Here is a 14,059-nt window from a genome sequence, read left to right as displayed (position 1 = left end):
TCGTTTTTTTTTTTTTTTTTTGCAAAAATGTAAAAATGTATTACAAGACTACTTTATATATTATCGCTATATGGAAAACCTTCTGATTGTTTAAATTACCAGAAGTGTTTTGTTGGTATTCTTGCAGTAGATGATTTATTGTTCTAGACATAGTTGTTTTTTTAAATGATGCCACTAAAGAAGGTGAGAATTGTATAGCCTACTTTGAAAAGTCTTTTGCATTCAATTTCCTAGCGCTGCTATTAGGTTCTGGCTCCAGCAGCCAGCAAAGCCATAGGTATTCTTTTAAGTTTAAACATTCTGCCTGGTGTCTGTTTGAGATTTGTATCTTGAAAATTAATAGATATTGATCTGGAATTTATGTTTTATAAATGTAAGATATCCTACTCATTTTGCACTTGCATTTATAATTTAAAGGTATTTTTAATATGTGATGATATTTGTCAAAATTAGAGCCAGAAAATATTTGAATGGCAAATCATCTAAATTGTGGCATAAATCAAAGGCCAAATTTTTGTGGGCCTATTAAGTTCCAATTCTTTCCTATGAGTAGTTTTACCTTTACATTAATTTTTCTGTAGTTCTTGTAAATTGATGCATTTAGGAATGATTCACAGATTTCAAATAGCTGATAACTTTTTTTACTTTTGGCATACAAATTCTAGCAATCGCAGATTTCTTGTATCAAATATTATTTTCCACTTTATGAAATAATATATAAAAAAATTTCAGTGTCAGCTAAACATATTAAATCAAGGTAAAAAATTGTTATGCAATACCTTAATAAACAATCCTTTTTTTAAATCTGGTGGAGTCTTTGCCTTTAAAGAGCTTTTTACTCACTTGCTTATAGAATGTTGCTCACACAATATAAGAAGAAGACAAGTGGAATTTAATACTTCATGCTGAATACTTTGCAGAATTTTAACAATGTACAGATATGCTAATATGCAAATACTATTTCTTTAATGCATAACATGTAACTAGAAAATATCCATTTCTGTTTATTTAGTACCTATTAATATTCATTTTATGTGCTCTAGAATTTTGACAGAATCTCAAGTATTATAAGATATATATGCCTTAATTGTAATAATTATCAGAACAGAATTGATTTTAAACATCAAACAACATTCTGAATTATTTTTTATGTGACAAATTAATCTTTTTTATTGATTTTATGCACATACAGAATCAAACAATTTAAGATTATTTTAATGATTCACAAAATATTAACATTTTAAATTACCCCATTTTGTAAATTGCTCATGTATTACTTTACATTGTAATGGCGCACAACAATACATCTAATAAAATTTAAAAAAATATGAAACCAAGTCTGCCCGAAATTTCATAAGTAGTAACCTTCATGTACCCAGGTGATCAAGTCTCAGCTTCTGACATGGACATTTGCAAGTTCAAAACTGAATTCCACCAAAGAATACATGTAAGTGGATCAGCTGCACGCTAAATTTGTCATAGTCAAATGTCCTTTCGCCTTCTGGTATGGAAAATTCAAAAAGGAATGTCAGCTTATCATCTGGCAGCCATTTAAAATTATGAAATCCTTCTCAAAATAGATCTAGTGTTGCTTCGAAATAAGATATTAAAATTACTAAACTAAGCTGAAAGTAGTACATTTCTTGGAGAAGGAAATTTTTGTGTGAAATATACAAAACTATTTTATTACAAATACCAGAAATTACAAAAGTTATTCATTTTTAAGATTACTTTTTAAAAAGATTTGTAAGTTATAGAGAAAATGGGTTTTTAAATGGCATTTAAATTGTAAAATATTTATGACTATCATTCAGTTGGTGTCATTTAAATGGACATTGTTTTTATATAAGAGCTATTTAGCCAATAGGGTAATGCTGTTTTAGCATCTGATTTCTTTTTTATGTGTGCGAATAATGAATGCAGGTATGAATAATAATTATTTTTTAAACATAGTTTTAGAAGCGAGGAACCTGCAAGACCATGAACCTGCCATGTTTATAAACCCACATATGTACCATTGAGTTATTTTTATTTTCTATTATTCAGCAGATTTATTTGTGTTTTGGTAGTGCATTTTTTTTTTCTTCTGCCAGTAGATCAGCCTATGTTTCAATCCGATTTTAATGATTAATTTTAATTTGAATATTTCTAAATTTTATTTATTTATGAGATTCCAAACTTCATATTTTTATACTAGATTGTAGTTATGGTTAATGCCCTAACGTCTGCTTATATTCTCCTTCAGCATTATTTTTGTTTTATATTCGATATTGCATTTCCACGGAAATGCAAATTTTAACTTTCTAGGAATCGTATTTTATTATTCTTAAGGATTAATTTTCTTTTATGTAATAATTCAACATTATTTTTAATATTTCAATCACTTTTTTAGTAAATTGTACATTATGTTGTTCATTGAATCATAATTTCCATGAAGTTTAATTCATGACATCAAAAAAGCTTTGTATGTTTAGAAATGTCAAAGTAAAATTTTAAGCATTTAGATAATCGCTTATGAACATTCTATGTCCAAAATCTTTTAATAGACGTTTTTACATTTAAAATAATACACATAGTTCTGAGGGCTATTGTATGGTAGGTTAATTACGGACAGTTGTTATCAAAGGCCTTGTTATTGCCAATGAAGATGTCATTTTTGTCATGAAAATACAGCCTAATTTTTTTTAAAAAAATCTGAAACGTCTTTTACATAGCTACAAAATTGATTGCTGATCTAGCAATTCAAATTTTGTGATTTTTTTTAAAAAAATTTCTATTGTTTATTATTTTGCTCTTTTTTTGACATAATTTGTTTGAATATAAATCTTAAATCCAAGCCATGTAAACTGCTGATTTATTTAAAATTACTTGTAGAAACGAAAAGCAAAAAAAAGTGTTGTATCCTCACTTCAGATGTTTGCAAATCCAAAAATATCTTCACCACGTGCAAGACAAAGCAATGACACTTCTGCCAAATCTCCAAGAATGAGTACTGCTTTATGTTCTGATTCAAAAGGTGAAACTCCAGTTTCAAAACAGGTGATATATCTATATCTTATAATAATGAAATTCACTTATATATATATATATATAAATTATATAAATTATATAAATTGTTTGCAATTTTTTAAACTGAAATTTGTAAAAATAATAATAATAAATTAAATTAAATCTTACTAGTTATAGATCAGGAGTATGGAGTATTGTTTTATTTTTTTTATCTATGACTATTTATTTCATTCCATTTAAAATTTTATGTTTATGCTTATGGGTTTATTCTTAAAGTTATTTTATTATAAACAATTGAAATAAGTGAATTTTATCTGAATTTAATGACTGTCTTAGCAATAGTTTAATTAAAAGAATGTCAGCCATCTGATTCAGTTTTTATTCATTGAGCCTGTAATTTATACTGCTTTTGGTAGAATAACCAACATGGCAATAAATGAATTAGATTTCAATCAGCGAAGAAATCAGCATGAATAATAAATAATAATAATAAAAATGTATGAATTGTTACTTTACATGTTTTAGTAAATTAAAATATTAGTGTTGTATGAGAATGTGATGATATGACAAGACAGAGAATGCATGGGCATATTTTGACATGTTTTCAATGATTAAGATATTATTGAATTGAAAAGAAGAAGAATTTTGTTTATCCAGTTATTTACATTAAAAAATTTGCAAGATTTTCCAACTTACTTTATTTTTTATTATATTTCCTTATCTGATAAATTATTTTAGTCAAAGTGTAGGTAGCATCTGTTTTCTTGATAAAATCATGAGAGATTTTTCTGAATCTATAAATTAATTACAAGTACATTTTGTAAGATTATCTGTTACATTTACAACTCAGAATTCCACCAGTAAGATTGTATCTGAGATATTGGAGTGTGAAGCACAACAGGTAATCCAACGGGTCTTATCAGGAGCTTCTTTTCCATTTGAAAAGTTTTTTTTTTCCTTCTTTTTTTTCTTCTTGTGTGTGTCTATGATCATAGGATTAATCTTGCGATAAAATTATTTATTCTTTAAATTTCTTCATTAAGCAGTCTTTCGCCCCTCTTTTCATATTTCTTTATACATTTAAATATTGTAATAAGCTATCAATTTTCGTTGTAAAACAAGGTAGTTTTCGCTTTGTTTTTGCATCCCATATTTTTGACATTGCTAGTTATTGTATACATTTGAGATAAAAAAAAAATGCCTTTTTACAAATAATTTTTGTTTTGTGCATTTTCAATTAAGAAATGTTATTTACTTGGAGCATTTTGTTATTTTTGGAATTTACATATTGAAGTTATTTGAATAAATTTAAAATTTGTAAAGCATTTTGAAGATTGGTTCAGTTTTATTGCCATTAACTGAAATTCGAAGTAGGTTGTGCATAATTTTAAACAACTTCAGGATCAAGTGATTATTTAAAAAAAGAAAAAAAAAATTAAAAAATTCGAGACCTAGTTCCACCGAAGTACCGTCATGTAAGTGGGTCTGTGCATGTTAAACCCTTTGGGCCCAAACGTCCACCCGCTGGTGTGGTGTGGAGGTTTGAAGAGAAGGGTGCCAACTCAGGTGTCGTCCTCGTCAACTGACAACGGTTCAAAATCATGAGGTCCATCCCAAAATAACCTTAGCGTTGCTTTAAAATGGGACGTTAATATAATTAAACTAAACTAGTGTTCATTGTAATTCTTAGTTAAAAAAAATTATGGTTGTTTTAGTTTGAGGAATTGAAAAATGTAAACTGTTACTTTAAAGAAAATATTTACAAATAGAAATGTATCATAAGAAATTATCTCCCCAAAATATGCTTTAGTTAAGAAAAATTTTAGTACTAATAATAAATCTTTTATTAAGTACGAGAAACTTTATTTTAAATAAATATTTCCTTCTCCTGAATTACAGTAATAATTATAATTGCATTCTTATTGATTAATAAACAATCCAAATTTATTTTTTGAAAAGTTTTTTGCCATTTGATTTGATTGATTTCATTTAATTTAGTGTCCATTTAATGAACATATGTTTTATTTAGTTACAAGGAAATACCATTCAGTGAATAATTGAAAATATTTATTAAAGTTAATAATTATTTTCACTTTTTTCGGCTTTTATTTTATTTTTTATGACATTTTAATAATGCCCCCCTCCCCCCTAATATCATTGAGCAAACTTCATTTAAGTAATTTACTGTTCGTTTTCTGTTATTTTTTTCATTTTGTGAAATAATTCTTACTGCTTACACTATCATACTAATTGTTTATTATTACAAGCGGTTATTTATTATAATTGAATTAAATATTAAATGTTTAGTTTTAGTTAAATATAAAATTAATTATTATGCATTTGGAGCTAAATGTAAAAAAATTTAATTTCTGTCGGAAATGTCTAACCCCTTTGTTGGAAAATTTCTGCCACTGCCCCTGAAATATCTAGTTAAATTTTCTTCTTTCTCTCATTTAAAACTTTCATTGCTACATATTTCATCCGCTTTTGATATCTCTTAATGATAGCGACAATAACATAGAATAGAATACTGTTTCGTTTTCATGCAATTTTTACTACTTTTCTATTTGGTATGGTTTTCTTTAAAAAAAATATTAAGTAAGACAAATAAAATTTTTTAAAATGTTTAATTAATAACTGGCTATTCGCCTTTTTTACTTGTGTTGGATAGTAAATACATCTAAGATATGCTATTTTCTCGTTTTTTTAGCGTTATATCTTACTTCTTTATCTATTAGATGGTTTCTGTTTCCTAATTCTGTTTTGAATAATAGTCGTAAAAAAGTTAATCGATCTTTTGTTTGGTCTTCTTGATTCATCTAATTCATATCCATTCATTGCTTAATTTATTGTGAATATCTAAAATATTCAATGTTAAACTGAGGAAATGTTTTCTTGCCTATGATGTAAAATGCAATATTTCTTAAGTCATTAAACTAAATTTTATTTATTTTGATACTGAATATGTTTTGCAGAAACCATTAAGGATATCTGGCAATGATACTGGTGATGAAATTAAAGGATCAAATGCAGATGCAAGAGAATTTTTTCATGAAAAATTATATTTTTTGAAAAAGAACATGATCAGGTTAGATTCATGCTTATTATTTTATATGATTAATTATTCATTTAAAAATTAATAAATTCTGTGAGAATTTTTGAGTTTTAAAAGTCTAAATATATCCTGTAACTTCCAGATATAATCTTAATTTCATCTGAAGATATTTTTGATGACATGTTTAGAAATTATTTGTCTTGCAATTCTGTGATATAATTGAATGGTAGTTAAAAAATTTTATTCAGTCTTTTTTGTCTCCATATGCAATTAAAATAAAAACTGTTTATTCTTAGAAGGTTATTTTATCATAAATGGTCCTCAGAAAATCAATTTTCTGACACCGACTTCTACTGATTTGATTGAATCTTCAAACTTTTCTCAGTATCACAATGGCAAGAACAATTGTTTGACTTTAAATAATCCTGTATTATTATTATTGTTGTTATTTCATTTTTGAGTTCTGGAATGTATGAAGTAAATTGAAAATAAATCGTTTACTTTTCTGTCATAAATGAAATATGAAGGGGAAGAGGGACTACAATTGTATTGGAAATGTTGAATAATAATCTTGCATTTTTAATCTTCTTTGATCCACTTAGAGATAAGAGATCAGAACCAGCAGATAGTCCTCATTATGATCCAACTACACTGCATGTTCCTGAGGAATTTATGAAGAAAATTACCCCGGTAATTGTTTTAAATTTAATATTTGTAATTGTTTTGTATCCAAGAACAGCCAAATACCATCGAATTAGGTGATAATCGGAAATTTTTTGTTTTTGAAGTAAATTTGCATTTTTTAATGAAATAAAGTTTTATAGAAGCAATAGAAAAATGAAATGAGTTTGTGGATTGTTTCTAAGTTGCAAGTAATTGATATTACTAATTTTTTCATATTTTTCTCATTGCTTTTGAAATGCTATGTGATTCCAGTCATTAATGGAATAGCTAGTAGATCTCGTAAACCAGGAGTATAATTTAAGGATATAATATTCATTAAAGCATTTCTTTATTTTTGAATTTTTCAAATTAGAATATTTTCCTTTATTTTGTTGCCTAAAGGTTATTTCATATAATTGTAAATGAAATTCTACAAGAAATACCTTTTTTTACAGAGAAAATAGATCATCTAGACCATGTCAAAAAGAATTTTGAAATGAGTTTTAAAGTAGATTATAATAAAGAACATTTTGAATTGGGTAAAGCTGCATAAATTTTGAAGGAATTATTCTGCTATTGTTTAGATTTAAAGAGAGTGAAGAAAATGCTGGAAGACTTTTTGAGTCTAATTTATATTCCAGATAATATCATAGAATTCATTCATTTTCTAGTTCATTATAATGTTCAAATTTTTTGCCTGCAGATTGAAATATACTGCATTTACTTTTAGGCCATGAGACAGTGGTGGAATTTTAAAGCTGATCATTTTGATGCCGTTTTGTTTTTCAAGGTAGTGTTTTATTTGTATTTCTATCAGTTACTAATAAATAAGTTTATTAATTAGAAATAATCATAATTTATCTATTTTAGGTCGGTAAATTCTATGAATTATACCATATGGATGCTGTAATTGGTGTTAAGGAACTAGGTTTAGTTTACATGAAGGTAAGAAATGAATTATCTTCCAGAGAATTTGATTCTAAAGGACATTTTTCTGCTTGATAATTTTATAGTTTTTATGTTATTATCATTAATAATGTTACGAATTTGTAATATTGTTTCCTACCCCAGTAAGTCTCCTGGTAAGGAAAATAATGTTATAGAGAGCTTTGATGGTTTTGTAATGGATTAATAAGTCAGTAACCGCCTGCTTTAGCGACAAAATCAAAAATTCCAGATACAGCAAGAATTTTGGCGATAGCTTCATTAGGACGCGAGTTATTACTATCTTCCTAGAACATTCTTTAAACCTTTCAAGGAAATTAAAAAGCCAAGTGATAGAGCTGGAATCGGTCAATATAGTTTCCAGTAATGAATCTGCAGATGAGAGTAGCAGCCGATTCGAGATGCATGAGAAATCGTGCGAAGTCTCTCTCTTGCGACTTCTCTGAACGCTTTGTGCTGTTACTGTTTATTTCATATTCGGTGCTTGTATGTTATTCTTTATTGTAAAAGGTTTTCTTGTTACGCTTCGGCTATTTTTTACCTGCTTGTTCGTGTTGAATAAAGCGTCGTTATTTGTTATTGATCCTTTTTTACTTTTTTACGGTACATCAACTGCATCAGAACTTGATTTTTTTCGAAAAAATTTCTTTTACTATATATTGGGTATCACAGTAAATGATTTGCTATTATTTTCTGTTTGGTTGCTAAAGAGGTAACATACATTTATTTTATAATTGTAGCATTTTAAGATTATTTCTAATTAAGTGTATTTTTAATGAAATTTTAAAATCTTGTATATTTAATTTGTGTTTATTGTCAAGTTCACATTAGCATGAGTTAAAAAAAAAGTAATAAAATCATTCTTTTGTAGAGTTCTTTTATATATATTTTTATTTTAAATATATCATTGTTCTTAATGGAATAAAAATAAATGCTTTGACTATTTTTCTAGTTGATATGGATTTAATTTCTGCAGACATTACATATTGCTGAATATTTTGGGTTTGCAGAAACGAATTTTATCATTCTTGAGATTTTCTTTTATGCAATAATTGTGCTGTTGCGAAAATAATAAGAAAAAAACTCGACCCTCTTTATTCCAGCATCGTCCATCGTAGAATCATAAAAAAGGTGTCATTTGAAAGAGATAGGATACTCTTTGAATAAAAAATTGCGTAAAGGGCCTTCTATATATTGGACTAAGAGCAAACTTCAAAATTTCCAGCGGCAACATCTATTTTTCTCATCAAATTTTAAAACTACATCAAAAGTTATTCCTGGAAATCAAGTTTCATTAGTTTAGGCCTATTCATTTCGAAATTATGAGCGAACAAAATTTTGACTTTGAATGTTAAAATTAAATTTTGAATTTTTAATCATATCTTAAAAACTTATAAAATTATTGTCCTAAACTCTTTCTCTTATGAAAATATAAGGTATTCTACACATTTTCATATATGTTTAACATGAAAAGTAATTTTTAATATATATATATAATTTTTAATATATATATAATTTATATAATTTAATTAATATATATAATTTTAATATTTTTATATATAATTTTATATATATAATTAGAATTCAAAACTTTTTAAATTGCAACCTAATTAAATTTTGTCATAAACCGAAGGACAAGGCTATTTTATGGGGACATACAAAATTTCAGCTCATAGTTTTCCCGTTACATTAAGTTTTTTGTATTATTCTTAAAACAATACATTACAAATTTCAAAATATTGACAGCTTTTTATATGACTTTGAAATGCTACTGATCATGCATTCCTTGAAACAAGTATCATTTTCTACATTGTTGTTATACAAAATATTTTTAACAAATTCAGTGATAAAAAAATGCAATTGAAGTTTTAAAAAAAATCCATTGCCATAATATTGTATTAACAGTCGCTACTTTTAAGTGAGGAGGGTGCTCTCGATCCTTGTAACAAGCTAGAATTTTTACTCGTCCGCTCATATGATGTCACTGACAAAATATTACAAATTTCAGAAAAATAGGAATTTTATTTTGTTATAAATAATTTGTAGAATTTAACTATTTAATTTAAAAAATACTCTAATAAATTAATTCTCTTAATAATTTATAGGTAACAAACTCCATATTTTCTATTAAGAAAAGGGCCATTGATGTTTAAAGTTACTGATGTTTGTTTAAGTGCACAATATTTCTTCCATAAATATCAAATGTCAGAAGATTAATCTGCTGCAATTATAATTGTATATAATCACAAATAGAATGAAAAATTCATGTATGAATGAATTATTTATTAAGTATTTAATATTGATATTTTGTAGTAATATATTATTAAAATTTGTAATTTTTTATTGATTATTATTCTTATATTTATCTATATGTAATATTTATTCTGATAGTTATGTATAATAATTCTTATAAGAATACCTCCTTTCAAATTTTTATTCATATAAGAAGCAGAAAAGTATGTGATGGAATGTAGATTAAAAAAGTATTACCATAATCGAGATTAAAGATATTAATGAGCATTTAGAGTGATGTTCTGCAATTTGCTTTTCACATCTGTAACAGGAATATATCCTGTATACATGATTTCATACAATGAAATCTTTGGCAAACTAAAAGCATAGGACACTGATTTCTTGTAAAGAATGGAAGAAAACTGATTTACATTTATCAGTGTATGAAATTCATTACTTTTTTATATGCTTGCAAAATAAAGTGGTATATCATTTCATGTTTGTTTATGAGTAGTAAGCAGTGATAATAGGAATAGTATATACTGATAAAGAAATATAGGAATGAAGTGCAAAAGAATAAAAGTCAATTATTTTTTTCTTTCTGAATCGGTAAGATATTAATTGTAATACTAAAATTGACAATTTCTTATAAATGATAAAAGATATAAAATTAAATATATTTTTTGCTCATACAATAAAACTTTCCATTTTGTTGCTTTCAGCATAATAGAGAGTCTGGCTCAGGTTCAATATAAACAAAACTTTCAATGCTCTTAAAAATAATTTCTTTGCAGAAAACAATTCCAAAATTTTTCACTATGAATATTTTGTCATGAATGAAATAGCAATCAATTTTAACATGTAGATTGCAGCGTGACGGTTGCTTTTAAAGTGTACACACACAAATAAAAAATGCTATTACCGAGATACAGAGAATATCAAAATCTTACATAACTAAATATGGAAACAACCACTTTACAAAAAACATCAAATATCTCCCGATGTAATCATAGTATATTAACCAAAAGTTGTACTTCAGGTATTTTTTCCATAGAAAGTGTATTCATGACAAAAAAAAAAAAAAAAAAAAAGAGATGCTATCGAAAATTTCGAAATTTGTGCAATTTTAAAAATCAATTGCAAAATAAATCTGGATGGCTCCTTTATTTTCCACGACTGTACAATATTTTTAATTTGTCAAGCACTTTTTTGTATAAATTTATTTATTTTATTGTTCAATTTATCATATTTTATTTCTTGGTGTTTGTTTGATACAATGAATTATTTTATGTTCCAAACTTGCATTGTCTGGTTCAGTCATTGAGCAGTTTTGTTTATAGGGTGATTTTGCACATTCAGGATTTCCAGAGATTGCATTTGGCAGATATTCAGAATGTCTAATTGAGAAAGGTTATAAGGTAGTGAGAGTTGAACAAACGGAAACTCCTCAAATGATGGAAGAAAGGTGTAAGAAAAGTAAGATTATTTTCATAGTATATTGTGATTCATATTTACTAAAATATCAAACACTTGGAAATGCAGGAATGCCTGTAAAAGTTTTATTTGAAGAAAGGGTGTTTCTTATAGTCCTATCCTTATGTAAATTGTTTGAAAAGAAATTGTGGTGGAATTCTGATTTTTTTGCTCCTTTATGATTTTTGGGTGTTCTTTACGAATCTGAGGCTACCAAAAAAAAAAGTGTGTGTGGGTGGGGGAAGGAAGGGGTATTTGAAACCAAAGTATGAAAAAAGTTCTTTTCTTGATATTCTTTATTATTATTTATAACTTATAAAAAGTTAACTTTTTTGAACTATCGTTCAATTTTAAAACCTACACAAAATTTCTTATAATTAATTTTCTTACAGCTTTTTTTCCTGTTGTATATAATTTAGCTGCAATAATTAGATCAAGCTTCATAAATATTTGACTTGCCCATTAGCATGGCAATAAGAAACCATCCTTTACTCATCTTATCCATCTAATATATTGCTGTCTTCAATTATAAACCTTTTCTACTATTAGTTAAGGACCTAATAGTAAAAAAACGGTTAATAAATCCTTGAATTTTGTAAAGGATTGATGAATATGTAGAACCACTTTCATAAAAACAAATAACTGAAAATATTTCAATCAAGCAGTTTAATTCGAAAAATTATTATTTTCCATTAATTAATTAAGATAATTTGGTATATTTTATCATTAGTAACTGAGGAAAAAAATGACTTGGGAAGAAAATAAAGATCATTCAAAGCTACAAATCATAATGCAAGGTGATTCAAAAAGAATTATACAGCTTCAATGCGCTATAAATTAAGAACAATGTTAGATATTAGATGTTACAGGTAACAGAATTTTATGTGATTATTTTTGTTAGAGACAGTCACATATTATCTTATTATAACTTATAAAAGGGGTCTTATGTGACCCCTTACTCACATAAGAGCGGGTTATTCATTTCCGCCCAAACGCGTGTTAAAGTATCTGAATCAGGTTCATCGATAGTGGCTGTGATACACTGTTTCAATTCCTCTAGATCAGCAGGAAGGGGAGGGACGAATATCATGTCTATTACGTGCCTACACAAGAAGAAATCACAAGTTGTTTTGTCAAGTGGCCATTGGGTTAGTGATTTTTTCTGGGTGGCCATTGGGTAAGTGACATGTCAGTGGCTCATATAATCGGAGATTTTCATCTAGGTAATTCAATTGGAGAATGAAATTCTCGATGTCATCTTGCAACTGTGGCATCAACCAATGAGTTAACATTTCCTAAATAGTGCCTCCCTTAACAGTTTGCTCGTGAAAAAAAGGGGGCGGGGGCTGTACACTTTCGTTCAGGACACGGCACGAAACACATTTACCATAGGAAAATCTCGCACATGTTGCACTGTGAATTTGAGATTCTCTGTTCACCAAAAGCGAACGATGTGCTTGTGTATCTTCCCAGTGACGTGAAATGTTTTTTCATCGGTGAAATCTAAGCAATCGTACTGTTAAAATACAAAACTGAGGAGCAAAGAACAGTGCGCTGTTAAATATTTTATAAAAAAAAAAGGATTTTGCATGAAGATATTAATAGCAACTTGTGAAACAATTTAAGGTCATCAAGAAATTTCTATTAGGATGAGCTTATAGTAAGAAAATAGCAGTGGAAGGAAAGAAAAATAAAAGTCCTCATCCAAAAAGAGAGCAATGAAAATTTTTGAAGATGAACGAAAATAGCTGACTAAGGTATAAAAGAAAATGAGCTATTAACTCGAAAATTAGAAAAAAAAAAAAAAAAAAAAAAAAAAGATGAAATAATGTATAAATAAAAAGTTTTTACATGACCATATTTCCTTAGTGAGATGCATGTTTTGATAACATGCATGGTTTTGGTGCTAAGTCCTTTATTTTTTCTTCTCCACCTGCATGCAAAGTTTTGATTTTAAAAAAAAGGAATGGAAAACATCTAAACATTTTTCTTTTATGTTTTTAAATAAGTAGCAAATTAATGGTAAACTCATCCAGAAAAAGAACTAAGAATTCATAATTATTTAAACAATATTTGTGTTTCTATAATCTAATTTTTATGTTGTGTAATTAATATTTATAATTCATTTTGAAACGTCACTGTATTTTGTTTTGATTTAAGGTAAGAAATATTGCTTATCATCTGGTTTCATCTTGATATACACTGAAAAAAAAATTTAGAATCCTAATGTAGCATTAAGAGTTCCGATTTTCAAAAGTAACTTGTCACTGATTTGCTAGAATCTGTTTAATTTCGTGCAATTAAATTTCTCAACTTAATTTTATAGGAGGAATCCAAATGTATGTATAAGATTAAATGCTGCCGTTTAAGAGGCAAGGATCGGTTCAGATTCAACATTGGGATAATCCTTTCCTCACTCAAATGGGAATTTCATGCTTATATTAAGCATGAATGCTAGATCATAGATGCTTTTGTTTTTGATATGCAATATTTAATTTGGGAATTATGTGTAGATACTACCTGACATATTGACTTGTACATTTATGAAGTTTTTGAATACTAGCAAATTTAAACTTGATAGAAGCAAAAATGCTGCAGAAAATCTTTGCACTTTTATAAGAAATCTTAAAATTAATCCCATAATAATTTAATATTGCCAGATGATAAAAAATTGTTTTCACA

The 14,059-nt window shown here is 27.1% G+C and overlaps 1 protein-coding gene across 1 annotated transcript in view; it reads left to right on the top strand.

Annotated features, from left to right (window-relative positions):
* Nucleotides 1-14,059, top strand: part of LOC129960899 (DNA mismatch repair protein Msh6-like) — a 100,586-nt gene that overhangs the window by 12,524 nt on the left and 74,003 nt on the right. The window contains exons 4-9 of the mRNA XM_056074617.1: nucleotides 2,875-3,039; nucleotides 5,985-6,097; nucleotides 6,667-6,754; nucleotides 7,458-7,517; nucleotides 7,598-7,672; nucleotides 11,245-11,380. Coding sequence (XP_055930592.1) covers nucleotides 2,875-3,039; nucleotides 5,985-6,097; nucleotides 6,667-6,754; nucleotides 7,458-7,517; nucleotides 7,598-7,672; nucleotides 11,245-11,380 — 637 coding nt within the window. The remainder of the gene's footprint in view (nucleotides 1-2,874; nucleotides 3,040-5,984; nucleotides 6,098-6,666; nucleotides 6,755-7,457; nucleotides 7,518-7,597; nucleotides 7,673-11,244; nucleotides 11,381-14,059) is intronic.

This window comes from Argiope bruennichi, chromosome X2 (assembly GCF_947563725.1).
Source record: "Argiope bruennichi chromosome X2, qqArgBrue1.1, whole genome shotgun sequence".
In the NCBI taxonomy this organism is placed as follows: Eukaryota; Metazoa; Arthropoda; class Arachnida; order Araneae; family Araneidae; genus Argiope; species Argiope bruennichi.
The sequence above is the reverse complement of the archived record's forward strand: the minus strand, read 5'-3'. Positions and strand labels throughout refer to the sequence as shown.